We start from the raw sequence: 13,925 nt of genomic DNA on the forward strand, positions 1-13,925 counted from the left end.
GTCAAAAAATTTGCCTATTGATCTATATGTATATTAATAAAATATTTTTCGAATAAAAAAAACTTATGGTTGAGACATATTATAAAAAAATTTGCAAAATACTAATAATTATTTGCAACACTTTTATATGTATTATGTATACTTAAATAGTTAAATGTAGAATCATCGTTGTCTAGAATCAATGGAAATCGCTTTATCTACGAGCTCTTTCATAGCTATATGCAACAGTCCAACAGATTTTTGTTTTATCATTGTCATAAACAACAATAGTACGTAAGAAAATGTTACCACATAGTAATTAATCTTTTTTTTTAATGAGCCAATTAATGACTCTCTTTTTTTGGTGTACCACTGTAGAAATTTAACGGAATAAAGGAGATGAAATAATTGGTAATTAATGACCCTTTTTACTTATACCGGGAAATACTTTTTTTTTTCGTTTATTTTATTTTATTTTTATTTTGGCCAAAAAGCTAGATAGAGAACACATTACATGAGAAAAGAGAGAAAAAAAATGAGTTAGAGAAGAGAGAGAAGAGAAAGAGAGGAAAAAGAGAAGATGAGAAAGAAAGAGAGTGATCGAAGAAAAAAAGAGAGAAGCAAAATAAGCTAGAGAAAAAAAGAAAAAATAAACAAGAAATAAAATTATACGAAATTTTAATAATTTATGTGATATTATTTAAATTTTATGTAAATTTTATTAAAAAATAATCTTACAGAATCCATCTATTAAAATAATTCATTGAAATTTGTATCTTTTTTAATACCATCATATTTTGATATACTCCTAAAAGGTTTTTTTGGTCTTAATTAATATTATCAAATTTTGATGTATTCTTAAAAAAAGTTTTAATTATTTTAATTAAATATCACATAAGTTTTTATGTTAAAAAAATTCTTAATAAAAGAATGTCACAATACTTTTTTATCATAAAAAAAGTCTTTTAAAAAATTTTAAAATCTCAATTCAATACATTTCCTAAATTTATTTTAATATTTAAAAAGTGACTAAAATGAGATAACAAATTAATTTGAAATTAAAATCAAACTTTAAATTTTACGAAGAGTACTGCAATCAAACTTCTAAATTTTATGAAAACCAAAACCAATTTTTTAAATGTTGTAGGATTAAAATCAAACTTTAAATATTAAAGAGATCAAAATCAGACTATTAACATTGGAAACTAAAATCATAGGTTAAAAATTTATAGGGACAAATAATACTTATCATGTGGATATATGGCACATGGTTTAGAGTTGATCATGAATGAAGTATAATCAAAATATAAAATCTGTTAAAAACGAACACACGCATGTCGAAGTCGTTTCCAACCATAGAGAAATATGAAACGATAACGCATCCATGCAAATGGTAGACAAGGAAGCAGAACGAACATGTAAGAAACAAAGTGAAGAAGCAAACATTCGTAGCTGCGTGCCCTTCAAGGTTGCACGAAGGGAACGAAGTAGAACAAAACAAAAAATAATAATTGTATTATAGAAAAAACAATGATGTGATGTGACTAAACTTCTATGTTGTGATCGACTTTTCATAACTTTCCAATTTTGCCGAAAATATACCTTCAAGGTTTAAATTTTTTATGAAATTTTGCATCATCTTAAATGACACATCCTTTTTCTCTAATTTCTTAATATTACTCACCTGTTTTATAAAAACATCATTAATTAAAGTGAAAAAGATAAAATAAATAAATAAATAAATAAAAGTTAATTTATTTATGCATTTATCTTTTGATTCTGAATTACATAAAATGTTATATCTCCTTTATAGAATTTTTCATTATTCTTCAATTTTGAAAATAGTTTTTCAATTCAGTCTTTGAAATTTTTTTTTTGAAGTTTATTCTTTAAATCATAACACACAAAATATCAAAAATATAATTTGAACATGAAAATTAAATAAAAGATTAAATTTCATTCAATTATTAATATCTGCATTAATAATTTATTTTGTATTAACAATACAAAATAATGTTATATTATATAAGATGTATGTATCACTTAGATAAATAAATAAAAATTAGTATTCACTTAAAAATTATAAGATATGTTTCATTTAAAAGACCTCATGGGTGGTTAATACAATTTTTCCAAAAATTTAAATCCTAACTTATCCATCAAAAATTAAAATGCAAAAGACCATAGCACAAATAATTAGATAGAACTCTTATTATAAGGTGAAAATAGACTCCCAAGTTTTCTATACTTAAAAAAAAACACTTTTAACTTTATTAAAAATATTTAAAATAAATAGGTCTATCATGTGAAGTGCTAACTAAGTAGTTGAAAAATCCTCTAAAAGGATACGCCGAAAACATAATAATCCTCCGAAAAAATAAGCCAAAAACATAATAACACTTATTCAGTAGAGTCAGTGATAAGTTTTTCAATTGATCGATACTTAATTCGGCAACAAAATAAGACAATGTGACATTTTATTATTAAAAAAATAGAAAACATTCTCTCAAACTTAAAAGTGCCTTCGATTAAAAGAGAACAATCATTATTAGGTTGCAAAAAATATTGTCAATCTCGTTCATTTGACAAGGGGGAAAAATCAATTCAAGTTCAATTGACATATTTCATTTTATTTTCAAGGGTAAATTACCCCATCTATATGCAGCAGGGGAAAAACATTGCAACGATACATGAATATGATCATAAACATCATTAGCAATTACCACATGCAAATTCACTTTGAATTCCATATGATAGTAGCTGCCATCTGTTTCCATCGACCAAATGTTCGTAGTTCATCTGTCTTAGGAAACAATGACCTTTCAGTTGCCACTGCTTTGCAGACTTCACTACCACCAGCAGAAGTTCAATTACAACACCGTGATTCAGAACAGTTATCTCAATATGCATCATTCATGTCCCAGAACTAATCATAATTCAAAACACAGTAACAATATATCAGCACCAGGAAAGTCACCAACTTGTAATACCTTTCTATTCACTTTTGAATATCTAATGCATCAAAATGATAAAATAAAACACTATGAAAAGGTAGCATGTGTCTGTGACAGTTTCAACTTTGGCTTTTTACCTTGAAAAACAAAATGAGGTGGCAGAGATAACACACTGCAGCACCATACATTTGACTATTTAAATCTCAAAATTAGGTGATAGATGACTTGCACACCGGGCATGATGTTTTCCTACGGAGCCAAGGATCAATACACTGCCATAACATAAATTAATGCAAATTAGCATTTTATAATTTCTACATATAAACAAATAAATATATCCATTTAATGGTCTTACATCTTTGTGAAATTTGTGTAAACAAGGAAGGTGGCGAATAGTTTCTCCCTTTTCTGGGGTTTCTAGACAGATGGCACATGCCTCTGTGAAGTTGTTAGTCTGCGGCAAATAAACAGGGACATGTATCAGCATTGAATCTAAAATTAATCCCAAGTTCCCACAACCCCTATTTTCTGCCTCACCCGGTTCACTGCCCCAAAACTGACATTGAGACAGCAAAACATGAAATGAAAAAAAAAGTTAACAGAGGTTCGGGGTTCATCCTACAAGTGAATAACTAATTTTCAGTCATAAATTACCTGGAGGGTGGACTGCGGCAAGCTATTGATCAGATTGGTTGAAGCACCAGTATGTTGGTGATTTCCCTCATCAAGGGCCAACAACATTTCATAATCGGCTCTACATAAGGTACGAACCTTAATATTAATTTTTATACAAAACAAACATGAAAGGCATTCTGTAATAAATTGTGAAGCCACCATACACAAGAACTTCATAACAAAATTCAGATATATCAAGGAATTGAAACACATGCAAAACTAAGTCCGCTATGGGCCCTTGCAACAACTTAAAAACTTGTGTTTTAAAGATGTGTAGTACTACTTAATAAACATAATGAAGAGATGACTATGTTCCCACCTCTGCATGAGGGCATGAACCTAAAATTCATTTTGTATACAAAACAGAAGTAAAAAATTAAAAAACATTAACCAAATGAGAAGCCACCATACACAAGAACTTCATAACAAAATTTGGATATCAAGGAATAGAAACACATGCAAAACCGAGTACACTATGGAGCCTTTGCACAACAGAAAAACTTATGTTTTAAAGATGTGCGGTACTACTTAATATACAGAATGAAGTGATAACTTTTATATTGGACAGTGGACACCACCTTGTAAATGAAGAAATGAGAAGAATCAGTTAGGTATCATAATATCATTCTACACAGGAATGAAGCATTAATCGTGTGCATAAATTATTCAATACAAACTTACTCATTGAAGTCATGCCGCGCATTAAAGATGCCATCAACCATTCCCATATCACTGAAATCCCCCATTGAATCTTCTAGAGCTTCCAATATATCAATTCTCTGGACAGAAGCAATAGGTGCCATTGAAATTTCAAATTATACTTATGCAATACCACCTAATCCTAATGGATTATCCAAAATTTTAAAAACTCGGATAATAAAAATTCTGAAATACAAAGAAGCAGTGTATGCTAAGAGACTCATTTTTATGTTGAGATTAAGCAAAAGTAAAAGATCTTCCTATAATAATTTGATGAGAAAATGTTAAAAGTTATGGAAACAAAAATTGCAGGGAGACATGTATGAGAAAAAAGAGATAAAACACAAGAAAAAGTCAAAGGTAGAATATCAGTATGTTAAACATCAAGGCAAAATACACAATTTTGTAGTTTTCTTGTTTTTAAGATTTTAATTCTGTCCCTTAAGTTCTATTTTGTTCAAAATAGTCCCTAACCTTATCTTAGTGTAGCAAATTTTTTCCTCATACGTAATTCCAATTAATCCTAGAGATCTCTTCTATGTGGAACCTGATGTGACACACATGGAATGACTTGGAGTGACATCTTTTAAAAGTTAACTTTTATCCCCGAGTTTATTTTCAAATTTCACATTCATCTCTATGCTTTATTTGTTTTCATTGTGTCCCTCACTTTTTGAAATCATACCAACATAATACTCACGCCTAGATCTGTATATTAACTATAAAAAATTGGCCTAAACAGCACCTAACATGGAAAACCATTGAATATGTAGCATATGATATGGAAAAAAGTAAATATATATTTTGTTTGGCTTGATATAAATAAAACAGGAAGTTGGAACTACCAAAAAAAATCAAGGCTCTCTGGTCCCTCCGCTTAAAAAAAATGGGAACTCCCTTGGAAAACCAATTAGTAGAGTACCAAAGAAGAAGCTTAGGGGCAAAGAATACCTTCAAAATATGGAGGCATTATACCACAACCAAATACTCTACAAAAGCCTTAATTAAAATAATGAAATAATAATAAAAACTACTGCACGCCACCAAAATGTTTTGGGCCTCTTCATTTTTACCAAAACCCTCAGAAGGAAAAGGTGCATAATAAAACTAAAAAGGGAAGTCTCATGCTAAGAAAGTCCTAAGGATAAAGAAAGCAGTTTCTTGCAGTGAACAAAAAATAAAGGATATAAAGGTTATTTGGAAGTTATCAATTGTAGAAATAAATAGGAGCACGAAGTCAGTACTAGTGTTAAGATTTAAGAACCATGTTATTGAAACAACTGTAAAGCCAACCAATCACAATCATAGAAAAAGTAGTCATAGAGACTGAACAGTCAACCAGACATCTTAAATTATTTTATATTCAATATTACACTTTTAAACTTATGTTTCCATATAGGAAGTCTAAAAAAGCATTGATCATGATATTAGAAAACATGATATTGCAAGAAAATTTACATTACACAGCCATCATGGCATGCAAAGACAAGTAAAATAGAAAAAAAAAACAAGAATAGAACCTAGGGGAATTGATAAGAAGATACCATGTCTAAGTCCATATCAAGAGGAAACTGGGGACCTCTTCCTCTAGATGATATAATAGGTGGCCGAGTCCGACTTGCAATGTGACTCCTCAACTGAGACATTCTATCAGAGAGAGAAACTTGAGACGTAGCTCTCCTTCTAGAGGAATTTTGATGAGACCGAGTACGAGGCTGTCTATTTCCCCTGGGAAACCGTGCCTGCATATTTAAAAGTATATTTGTTATATATCCACTCACAATCAATTAGACAATTACTATCTCTCTATACAGGCCATACTTTCAAAAATAGGGGACATTCAAATTTCCAAGATACACTAATCCAGTAATCCACTGTCTACTTTGAGTGAAGGGAAGGGATACACATGATTAAAAGCATACTGGAAAAAAGAAACGACTATCAACAATATGGATACAGAATAACATAAAACCATGCTCATTACAGATCCATTTTAGAGAACTACACAGAAATGCCAAATAAAGATAAATAAAAGGTTATGTCATATATAGTTTACAAATGCCTTGCAGGCATTTCCACCTTTAATTCTACAGCTTCCATAAACCTTTTCTTTTAAATGTAAAAGGGTTAAATCAGTACATAATACAGAACAAATTTTAGCTTTGTTTCATAAAAGAAAGCCTCTTAACAAAATATTCTGTCAGACCTATACAAGAAACTTTAGCTTATACAGAAAGGAGTTCCCTTTAATATATTCAATTCAATTACGAGAGAGAGAGAGAGAGAGAGAGGCTTAGTTACAGGATGATTCATATCGTCATGAATATCAATAGATGTCCGCAGAAGATTCTCTGCATGCTGCATCTCCCATGCTAAATGTTCATCAATCTGCAGCAAATTAACACGTGATGAAGTTGTTGTAGATAAGAAACATATGATTAAACTACATCTTATAAAAGGTGTGCAAAAAAATAAAAAAGACAAAATAAAAAAACCAACCCCTCTTCCTTCAAAAGAATCATCATGATACAGTTGTTCTTGGAGTTCACGTGCCAATATCTCATCTGCTTCCACTTGTCTTGCCCGCGCTTCTGAGCTATTGTTGTCATTATCATCTAAACCTTCAGACAATCTGTTGGTGTGCCTTGGTGTGGATAACAACTCAACCACTTCAGGATCCAAGACAGGACTCTGAGATGAGCTCGATCCCCTTGGCATGGGGGTGGATAACAACTCAACCACTTCAGGATCCAAGACAGGGCTCCAGGATGAGCTTGATGATTCCCCAGATGAACCAAGGAACATAATGTCTGAACTATAAGATTCTTCATTAGGATTTCCCAAAGGTGATTCACGTTTTCTTTGCCTCTTAGTCAGAATCTCATTAGTATGACGGGTTCCAGATGACAGGTCCACATCTGGAATAATCACAGAAGTTTGTTGAGATGTATGATTTGATAGAGAACCATGTACGTGTTTGCTGCTTTGACCACTCCCAGTGTTTCTCCTGTCCATTCTGTTTGTATTCTGTCTATTACTAAATCTCCCAAGATCATTATTTCTCCTCAAATGATGCCCATTTACATCATACAAGTTTTGATCAGCATTCCTCTCATTATGTGTAGTTCTCCAACCACTTTGTCCCCCAGAGTATTGACGTGAATGTCTTATAGTTTTACTGATTCGATTGATCTCTTCATTATTGATCACAAGACTGATGAAGAAGCATCAAATACATTCTCAGCATAAGTAATCAACAGAAACAAGAGACAAAACCAATTTAAACATGTAAACAATGATATATGAATAAACATCATGCCTTTTCACTTTCAAAAATGATTCTACAAATATTAGGTGTCAATTAAGTTGGGAATTTAACAACCAACAAAAAAGAAAAGTTTTGCAATGCACATCGATGATACTCATATCTACCTCCACAGGATTTGGAATTATTCCCTAGTTAAGAATATATTTGACAAAAATATTCAAACAAGATTGCAAAACTACAACATCCACATTAGTTATCAAAAATATCTACAAATACATCAAGACAAGTTCACACTACCCTTCCTCTCAAAATGAATTTCTTTTGGTTTTTAGACAAACTCCTGCCAATCAGAATTACCATAATGCTAGAGGAAGAGTTATCTTTGACTCGTAATTTTTCATAGTCACTCCTGGTTCTAATTATATGTATTTCTTTTAAAGACTTTAAGAAGTTTCCAATAACACAGTCCAAGTTCAATAGTTATGAGATTCATACAGTCAAGACTCAATATACATGCAAATTTTTATGATAAAATTTTTACCTCTAAATGAACCACTTGCGTGCATTTTAATAATGAAAGAAGAGATAATCTCATTTCATCTCTATTGTAATACCAAAAGTTATGATAAACCAAAGAACAAATTTATGATCAATTTAAACATTAAAAAAAATAGACCAAGATTACCCGCTAGGTGCGCGTAAAGTTTCGATATTATGTCCATGTGATGCAGGATGAGCAAGTACTTCCTTTCCTTTCACTCTACCACTGCCTCTCTCTCCAGAAACTATGTCATTGACACCAATTGGCGACACAGCATTACTAGAAACTGAATGAAGAGCATGACTCTGTTCAACATCCTTGGTTTGATGGTTGCTCTGTTCAGCTAATTGTTTTTCCCTTGTTGCAATATTATGAGGTGAAATGCACCCATTTCGCACCAATCTCTTGTGCCCTCTACCTCGTGGTGTGGTGGAAACACGAGGAGGCAAAGGCACTTGCTTTTCAATTTGTGATTGAGAATCATTATACAAAGAAATACTCTTGCCACGGTCCACAGATATGTTAGGACCTGGAAGTGTTTTATTATCTAGTTTACACTTTCCAGTGAAGGCATTTCTAGATGTATTAGAAGAATCGGTATTGACTGCTTTCTTGTCTTCAGTTGCTTTATCTCTTGATCCACGGTTTGAGAAAGCTGGTTTCAGTTGTTGGAATTGTCCATTCTCTTCAGACAAATCCAAAATAGAAATAGGCCTACAGTGAGATGGTTTAGAAGGAAACTTGGAGCTTATAGTTTTCCCTTTCTCCATCTTTTCAGCTCCATCAGAATGTGCTGCCCCAAGTCCAATAATCTTACCAGTTTGGGCTCTCCTAAAGATGGGAGCATTTTGAGAAGAATAAGATTCCTTCGACGGGGACATTATATAGTTATTGTGGTTATTCATTTCATCAGCAACATTAAAAGCTCTCCCCCTCGTCTCAGGATTACCTAAATATTTCTGATCATCACACCTTACAGTTATTCTATCTGGGGTATCAGGAACTTCCACAACATGATCAATTTTCATATCCTCTGCCATATCCTGTTTTAAAATCATATAAAGCAATCATGAAATATTGCATAGAACAGTAAAGTAATAAATATAAATGACAATAACTTCTGTGTGTGAAAAAATACTATTGACTCTAAGAACTCTCCATATTCAAATGCTATAAATGCACACAAACACTTTACCCCGCAATATTTAACAGAAAATGATTGTGAAGTACATAATGGAAAATATTACAGGAATGAAAACTTAAGATCGTGTGAATGCATAAGATACTCAAGTTTTTTAATGGGAGGATATTCAAAAGGACAGAGTAGAGAATAATACACATGGATAGGAGGACCAGATCCTAATTAAAAGAAAAGAAAAGAAAAATCAAACATCAGAGAACAAGAGATATCAACATAGCAAAACAAAACAACCGATACCCTCAACATATATGCAAAGGAAAGCCCTTTAAAGGACGTTTACACTATACAGAAGCCAAACTCCCTAGTACTGTGAAAGAGATTTCCTTAAGAATGCAAAAGTTTACAACTCCAACCATATGAACCAAAGTATAGCAAATACTGGACATTGGGACAAAAATTTGGCTTCTGTCCTTCAACAAAAATTAGTAAAGCTATTCGTAAAAAATGTTCCAAGCATATATGGCACAAAAAACATTCTCTTCAAATGTCAGACAAAGAACTTCATAATATAAGAATAGACAAGGAAATAATTTTGCGCTCACACCACACAGAACAAACAAATCAGGGGTACTTCATCCACATTTTTCATATATTCCAAAATAATTAATTTCATTTACTATTTGTAAAAAATAATTAAAATAAAATAAAATCCAGTGGATAGCACAAATCTAAAGTTTAACAGGGCAATCTAAAGCTTAGCACCGTTCAAAATTATCTTATTTGTGCAAAAACAAAAGAAAAAAAAAAGTTTTTTAACAGAAACGGAGAAAAACTGTTGTAGAGTTGAAGTTAAAAAGATTTAGCTTCTGATATAGCATAAGCAAATCCTGTTTTGAAAAGAACATTAAAGACATAAGAAAAAATTTTAAAATCCAAACAAAAACATAGCATCATGAAGAAAAAATGCCAATGTTTTGTACCCATATTAACAATGTTAAGCTACATAATTGACTGGATTTTAAAATACTATGATATACAAAAGTTATCAGCATGCTAGCATAGAAACCTTGTGACAGAGATTCTAGTCAAAGGCAATGGACAAGGAACTAATTTCCTAGAAAACGTACACAAACACAAACAACAAGGCAGGTATTTTGTCTATCAATGGCACAATTGGAACCTAGCACTCAGAACATGATTCTAAATTGCAGTTGCAGTCACATAAAAATATAACTCTATAGTAAATAAAATCAACCAAACCTATTTTTCACTCCACAGTCATTTTCCCCTTTTCTAAAATGCATCAAGCAGCCTCCCAACCAACCCTAATTAGTTGACTCGCTCCCAACATCCCACACCACCATACTTATTAGAATATATAGAAGATTAAAGTCCTGTATCTTTGTTTATTTTTTGACAGAAAAAAGTAGAATAGAATGGTGTCGCAACTCTGCTGCGTTGCAGAATTTTCTATGATTTAAGTCACCAATTGTGGGCTGTTGCAGTTGCATGTACCTCTGCAGCAGCAATATTGCTTCTATCACAATTTTAAACAATTTTCATACGTTGAAGATTGAAAAGAAGAAAAAAACTATCGAAATTCTGAAGCAAAATTCCATTGTACGAGGCATACACAAATCACTGAAATGAGCCCTAACGTAAAGCAAAGGCGAACAGTATAGGGTTTCAAATCAATTACAATATACAAAGACAAACAACAGCAATGGCATTGGAAACTAAACCCAATCACACTGAACCTAAAGCAGAATAGCAACTTTAAAAAATAAAACAAAAAATTGAATTCAGGATTAAAGGCAACGTTCATCTTCATCAAAAAAAAAAAATGAAATCCCATAAATCACAAGCAATAATCTATCCTCACTGAATGACAACCACACAAATCACAAAACAGGGGGGAAATTAAGTAAAAATCAGTTGAAATTACCCTCAGAAAAGGTGAAAACGAAGTTACTTCAGTGTATCAACACGATTTTATATCAGACAAAATTGGCTACGAATTAATAAATAAATAAAAAATGAAACCTGAATCAAATGCATAAACAAGCACCATCAACCCCAGATAAGAAATCCGAAAAATGGTACAAAAAATGATAATGAACACCTCAAAATTAACAAAAAAAAAAAAAAAGGATTGAAGAAACGATAAAATCGAATTGTTGGTAACGGAAAAAAAAATACTAATCGTAGAAATAAAAAATATATATAAATAAATAAATAAAACAACAACAACAACAACCATTAACGCTTATTCTGAAAGCAAAAATTAAGCAACAAAATTTTAAAAATAAAAATAAAAAGTACCTGATGAGTAGCAGTGAAGGATTGAGAATTTGAAAGAGAACGAGAAGATACAGATAGAATAGATGAGAATTTATTTATCACTGTGCGAAACGGAAAAGGTTCGGGTCGGTTCGGGTCGGGTCGAACCGAAAACGTGATGAACCGAAAGAGCCCAAAAACCAAGCCCAGAACAAAGTGACGTGAAATTGAAGAGCATAAATTCCTCTATTCCATTTACTTTCTAGTTTCTATGCGCAACTTTAGGAATTTAATATTTACTTTATAGTACATTAAAAGAGAGAAAAAAGAGGAAGAATTTAAATATTTATAAATTAATTATCATAAATATAAAATATGATTCATATATTTAAAAATATTTAATTATTAAAAATTTAACTTACATATTTAAAAGTATTTTATTTTTTATTATAAATTTAATTATAATATAATATCATGTAATTTATTTATAACTAATATTTTAATTTATGTATTATATTAAATAATTTTTATTTTATAAAAATAAAGTTTTAATATATAATTATATTATAATCAATTTTCATTATAAATAATTAGTTTTAGTTATATAACTTATATTTTAGATTTATGATAATTAATCAATTTTTATATATTAAGCATAAGTTTCTATTTTATACAAAAATATTTTTACGATTGTTTTTACTGAGAGATTTTGTGGGGTATATTTTAAAAATATCATCAATAAATAAAAATATTTTTTTTTTACAATACAAGTTATTTATCATAAATTTAAAATATAATTTATATATTTAAAATATTTATATATATAATTTATTATAAATTTTAATTATTATTATATATAATAAGCATATTTATACATTCCAAAAATAAAATACTTGTTAGCTTCTATATATAAAATACGAACTATTATTTTGCATGAAAATATTTTTAATTTAATGAAAGAATTTTTAGAAATATTTTTAATCGCATATCTAGTTTAATTTTTTCATCATAATTATTTATGAATTAAATTTTTAATATTTTAAAATCAATTATAAACAAAAGAATATTGCAGTAAGTATAAATTATTTATATTAAATCAAAAATATAATTTATATATTTAAAATATCTATTTATTTAAATTTTAAAAGTAATTTATACATTCAAATATTGTATTTATTTATATGCATAACTAGTATTTTAACATATATAATATATAGATTAGCTATTTATTATATGATTAAAATTTAAAATAAAGTATGCATATAAATAAAATATCATGCTTGAATATATAAATTATATTTAAAATTTAAATAAATAGTTATTTTTAAATATATAAATTATATTTTAGATTTATTATAAATAATTTATATTATAATACAATACTATTTTTATTTATTGATAATTTATTTTAAAAATATTAAAATTTAATTCATAAATAATTATAATAAATAAAAATTAAATTAGATATAAAATTAAAAGAATCTCAAAAATCTTTCTTATTAAAGAAAAGTCCTTAAAATATCTCTCTGGCAAGATAGTCTTTAATAAATAGAAGATGAATTATTTTTTTAAGAAAATTATCTGTGCTATATATAAATGGGATATCTCACTTTAATTTTTAGGGTTATTTTTACATCTATAGTGTTATTTTTCTCACCCAATAAAAGAAACAAAATATGTTATTATCATACACTTATAAATTTTGAGGAATAAAGATATTAATTTCTACAAACTCACCTAAAAGCACAACAAATGCAAGCATATCAATAGAAACTCTTGCTTCAAAAAATCAATAGAATCTCTAACTCCATAAGAAATTAACCACTAAAAAATTCAAATAAAAAATTTAGCAACTATCATTACATCCCGTATAGATAATTTTGTCTATCCATTAAACTAAATTCTACAAATGTACAATATAATGTATGATGGGAAAAAAATTCAAAATTTCTTCAAACTTTTTGTATGCAGTTTCTTGCTTATAAACATAAACACAATTTCTTATTAGTAAGTGCAATCTTAAAAAGATATAAAGGTGCAAGTGCAGTTTACATTTTATTTTATAATTTAATAATTTTTTATCAATTATATTTAGTTTTGTATTTGGATGGTAATTAATAAATAAGGTAATATATTAATTTATATTATTATTTTTAAAATATAATGATTATGCTGAATACTTATAATTTTTTAAAATATATGCATAATTTATTTTATATATTATATATACTTATTATGTATAAAGGGGTATCTCCCTTTGATTTTCATATGTTTTAGATAATTATATCTCTTTATTATACATTATTTTCTTTTCACCATCACATCTATTAAAGGTAAAATAGAAAAAAAAATGTATGAAACAATTAATTATCCACTCTATCAAAAAAT

The 13,925-nt window shown here is 29.2% G+C and overlaps 1 protein-coding gene across 1 annotated transcript; it reads right to left on the bottom strand.

Annotated features, from left to right (window-relative positions):
• Positions 1–2,582: 2,582 nt before the first annotated feature.
• On the bottom strand, positions 2,583–11,774 carry LOC109812356 (RING/U-box superfamily protein). The gene is made up of 9 exons (XM_020376305.3): positions 11,580–11,774; positions 8,261–9,159; positions 6,807–7,521; positions 6,609–6,695; positions 5,852–6,049; positions 4,290–4,387; positions 3,588–3,687; positions 3,289–3,387; positions 2,583–3,205 (listed from the first exon to the last, which is right to left on the bottom strand). The coding sequence occupies exons 2-9, from the start codon at positions 9,154–9,156 to the stop codon at positions 3,143–3,145; spliced, it is 2,256 nt and encodes a 751-aa protein (XP_020231894.2). The 5' UTR covers positions 9,157–9,159; positions 11,580–11,774; the 3' UTR covers positions 2,583–3,142.
• Positions 11,775–13,925: the final 2,151 nt, after the last annotated feature.

The sequence above is a fragment of the Cajanus cajan genome, chromosome 7, assembly GCF_000230855.2.
Source record: "Cajanus cajan strain Asha chromosome 7, NIPB_CcT2T_4, whole genome shotgun sequence".
NCBI lineage: Eukaryota > Viridiplantae > Streptophyta > Magnoliopsida > Fabales > Fabaceae > Cajanus > Cajanus cajan.

What these genes read in the sequence shown, in the direction of transcription:
- LOC109812356 (XM_020376305.3), bottom strand. Translation starts at nt 9,156, where the DNA reads ATGGCAGAGGATATGAAAATTGATCATGTTGTGGAAGTTCCTGATACC. An exon ending in TTGATATGGACTTAGACATG is followed by an intron (nt 4,388 to 5,851) that starts GTATCTTCTTAT and finishes GCTTCTGTCCAG; the next exon opens with AGAATTGATATATTGGAAGC. An exon ending in TACACAAATTTCACAAAGAT is followed by an intron (nt 3,206 to 3,288) that starts GTAAGACCATTA and finishes ATGTTATGGCAG; the next exon opens with TGTATTGATCCTTGGCTCCG.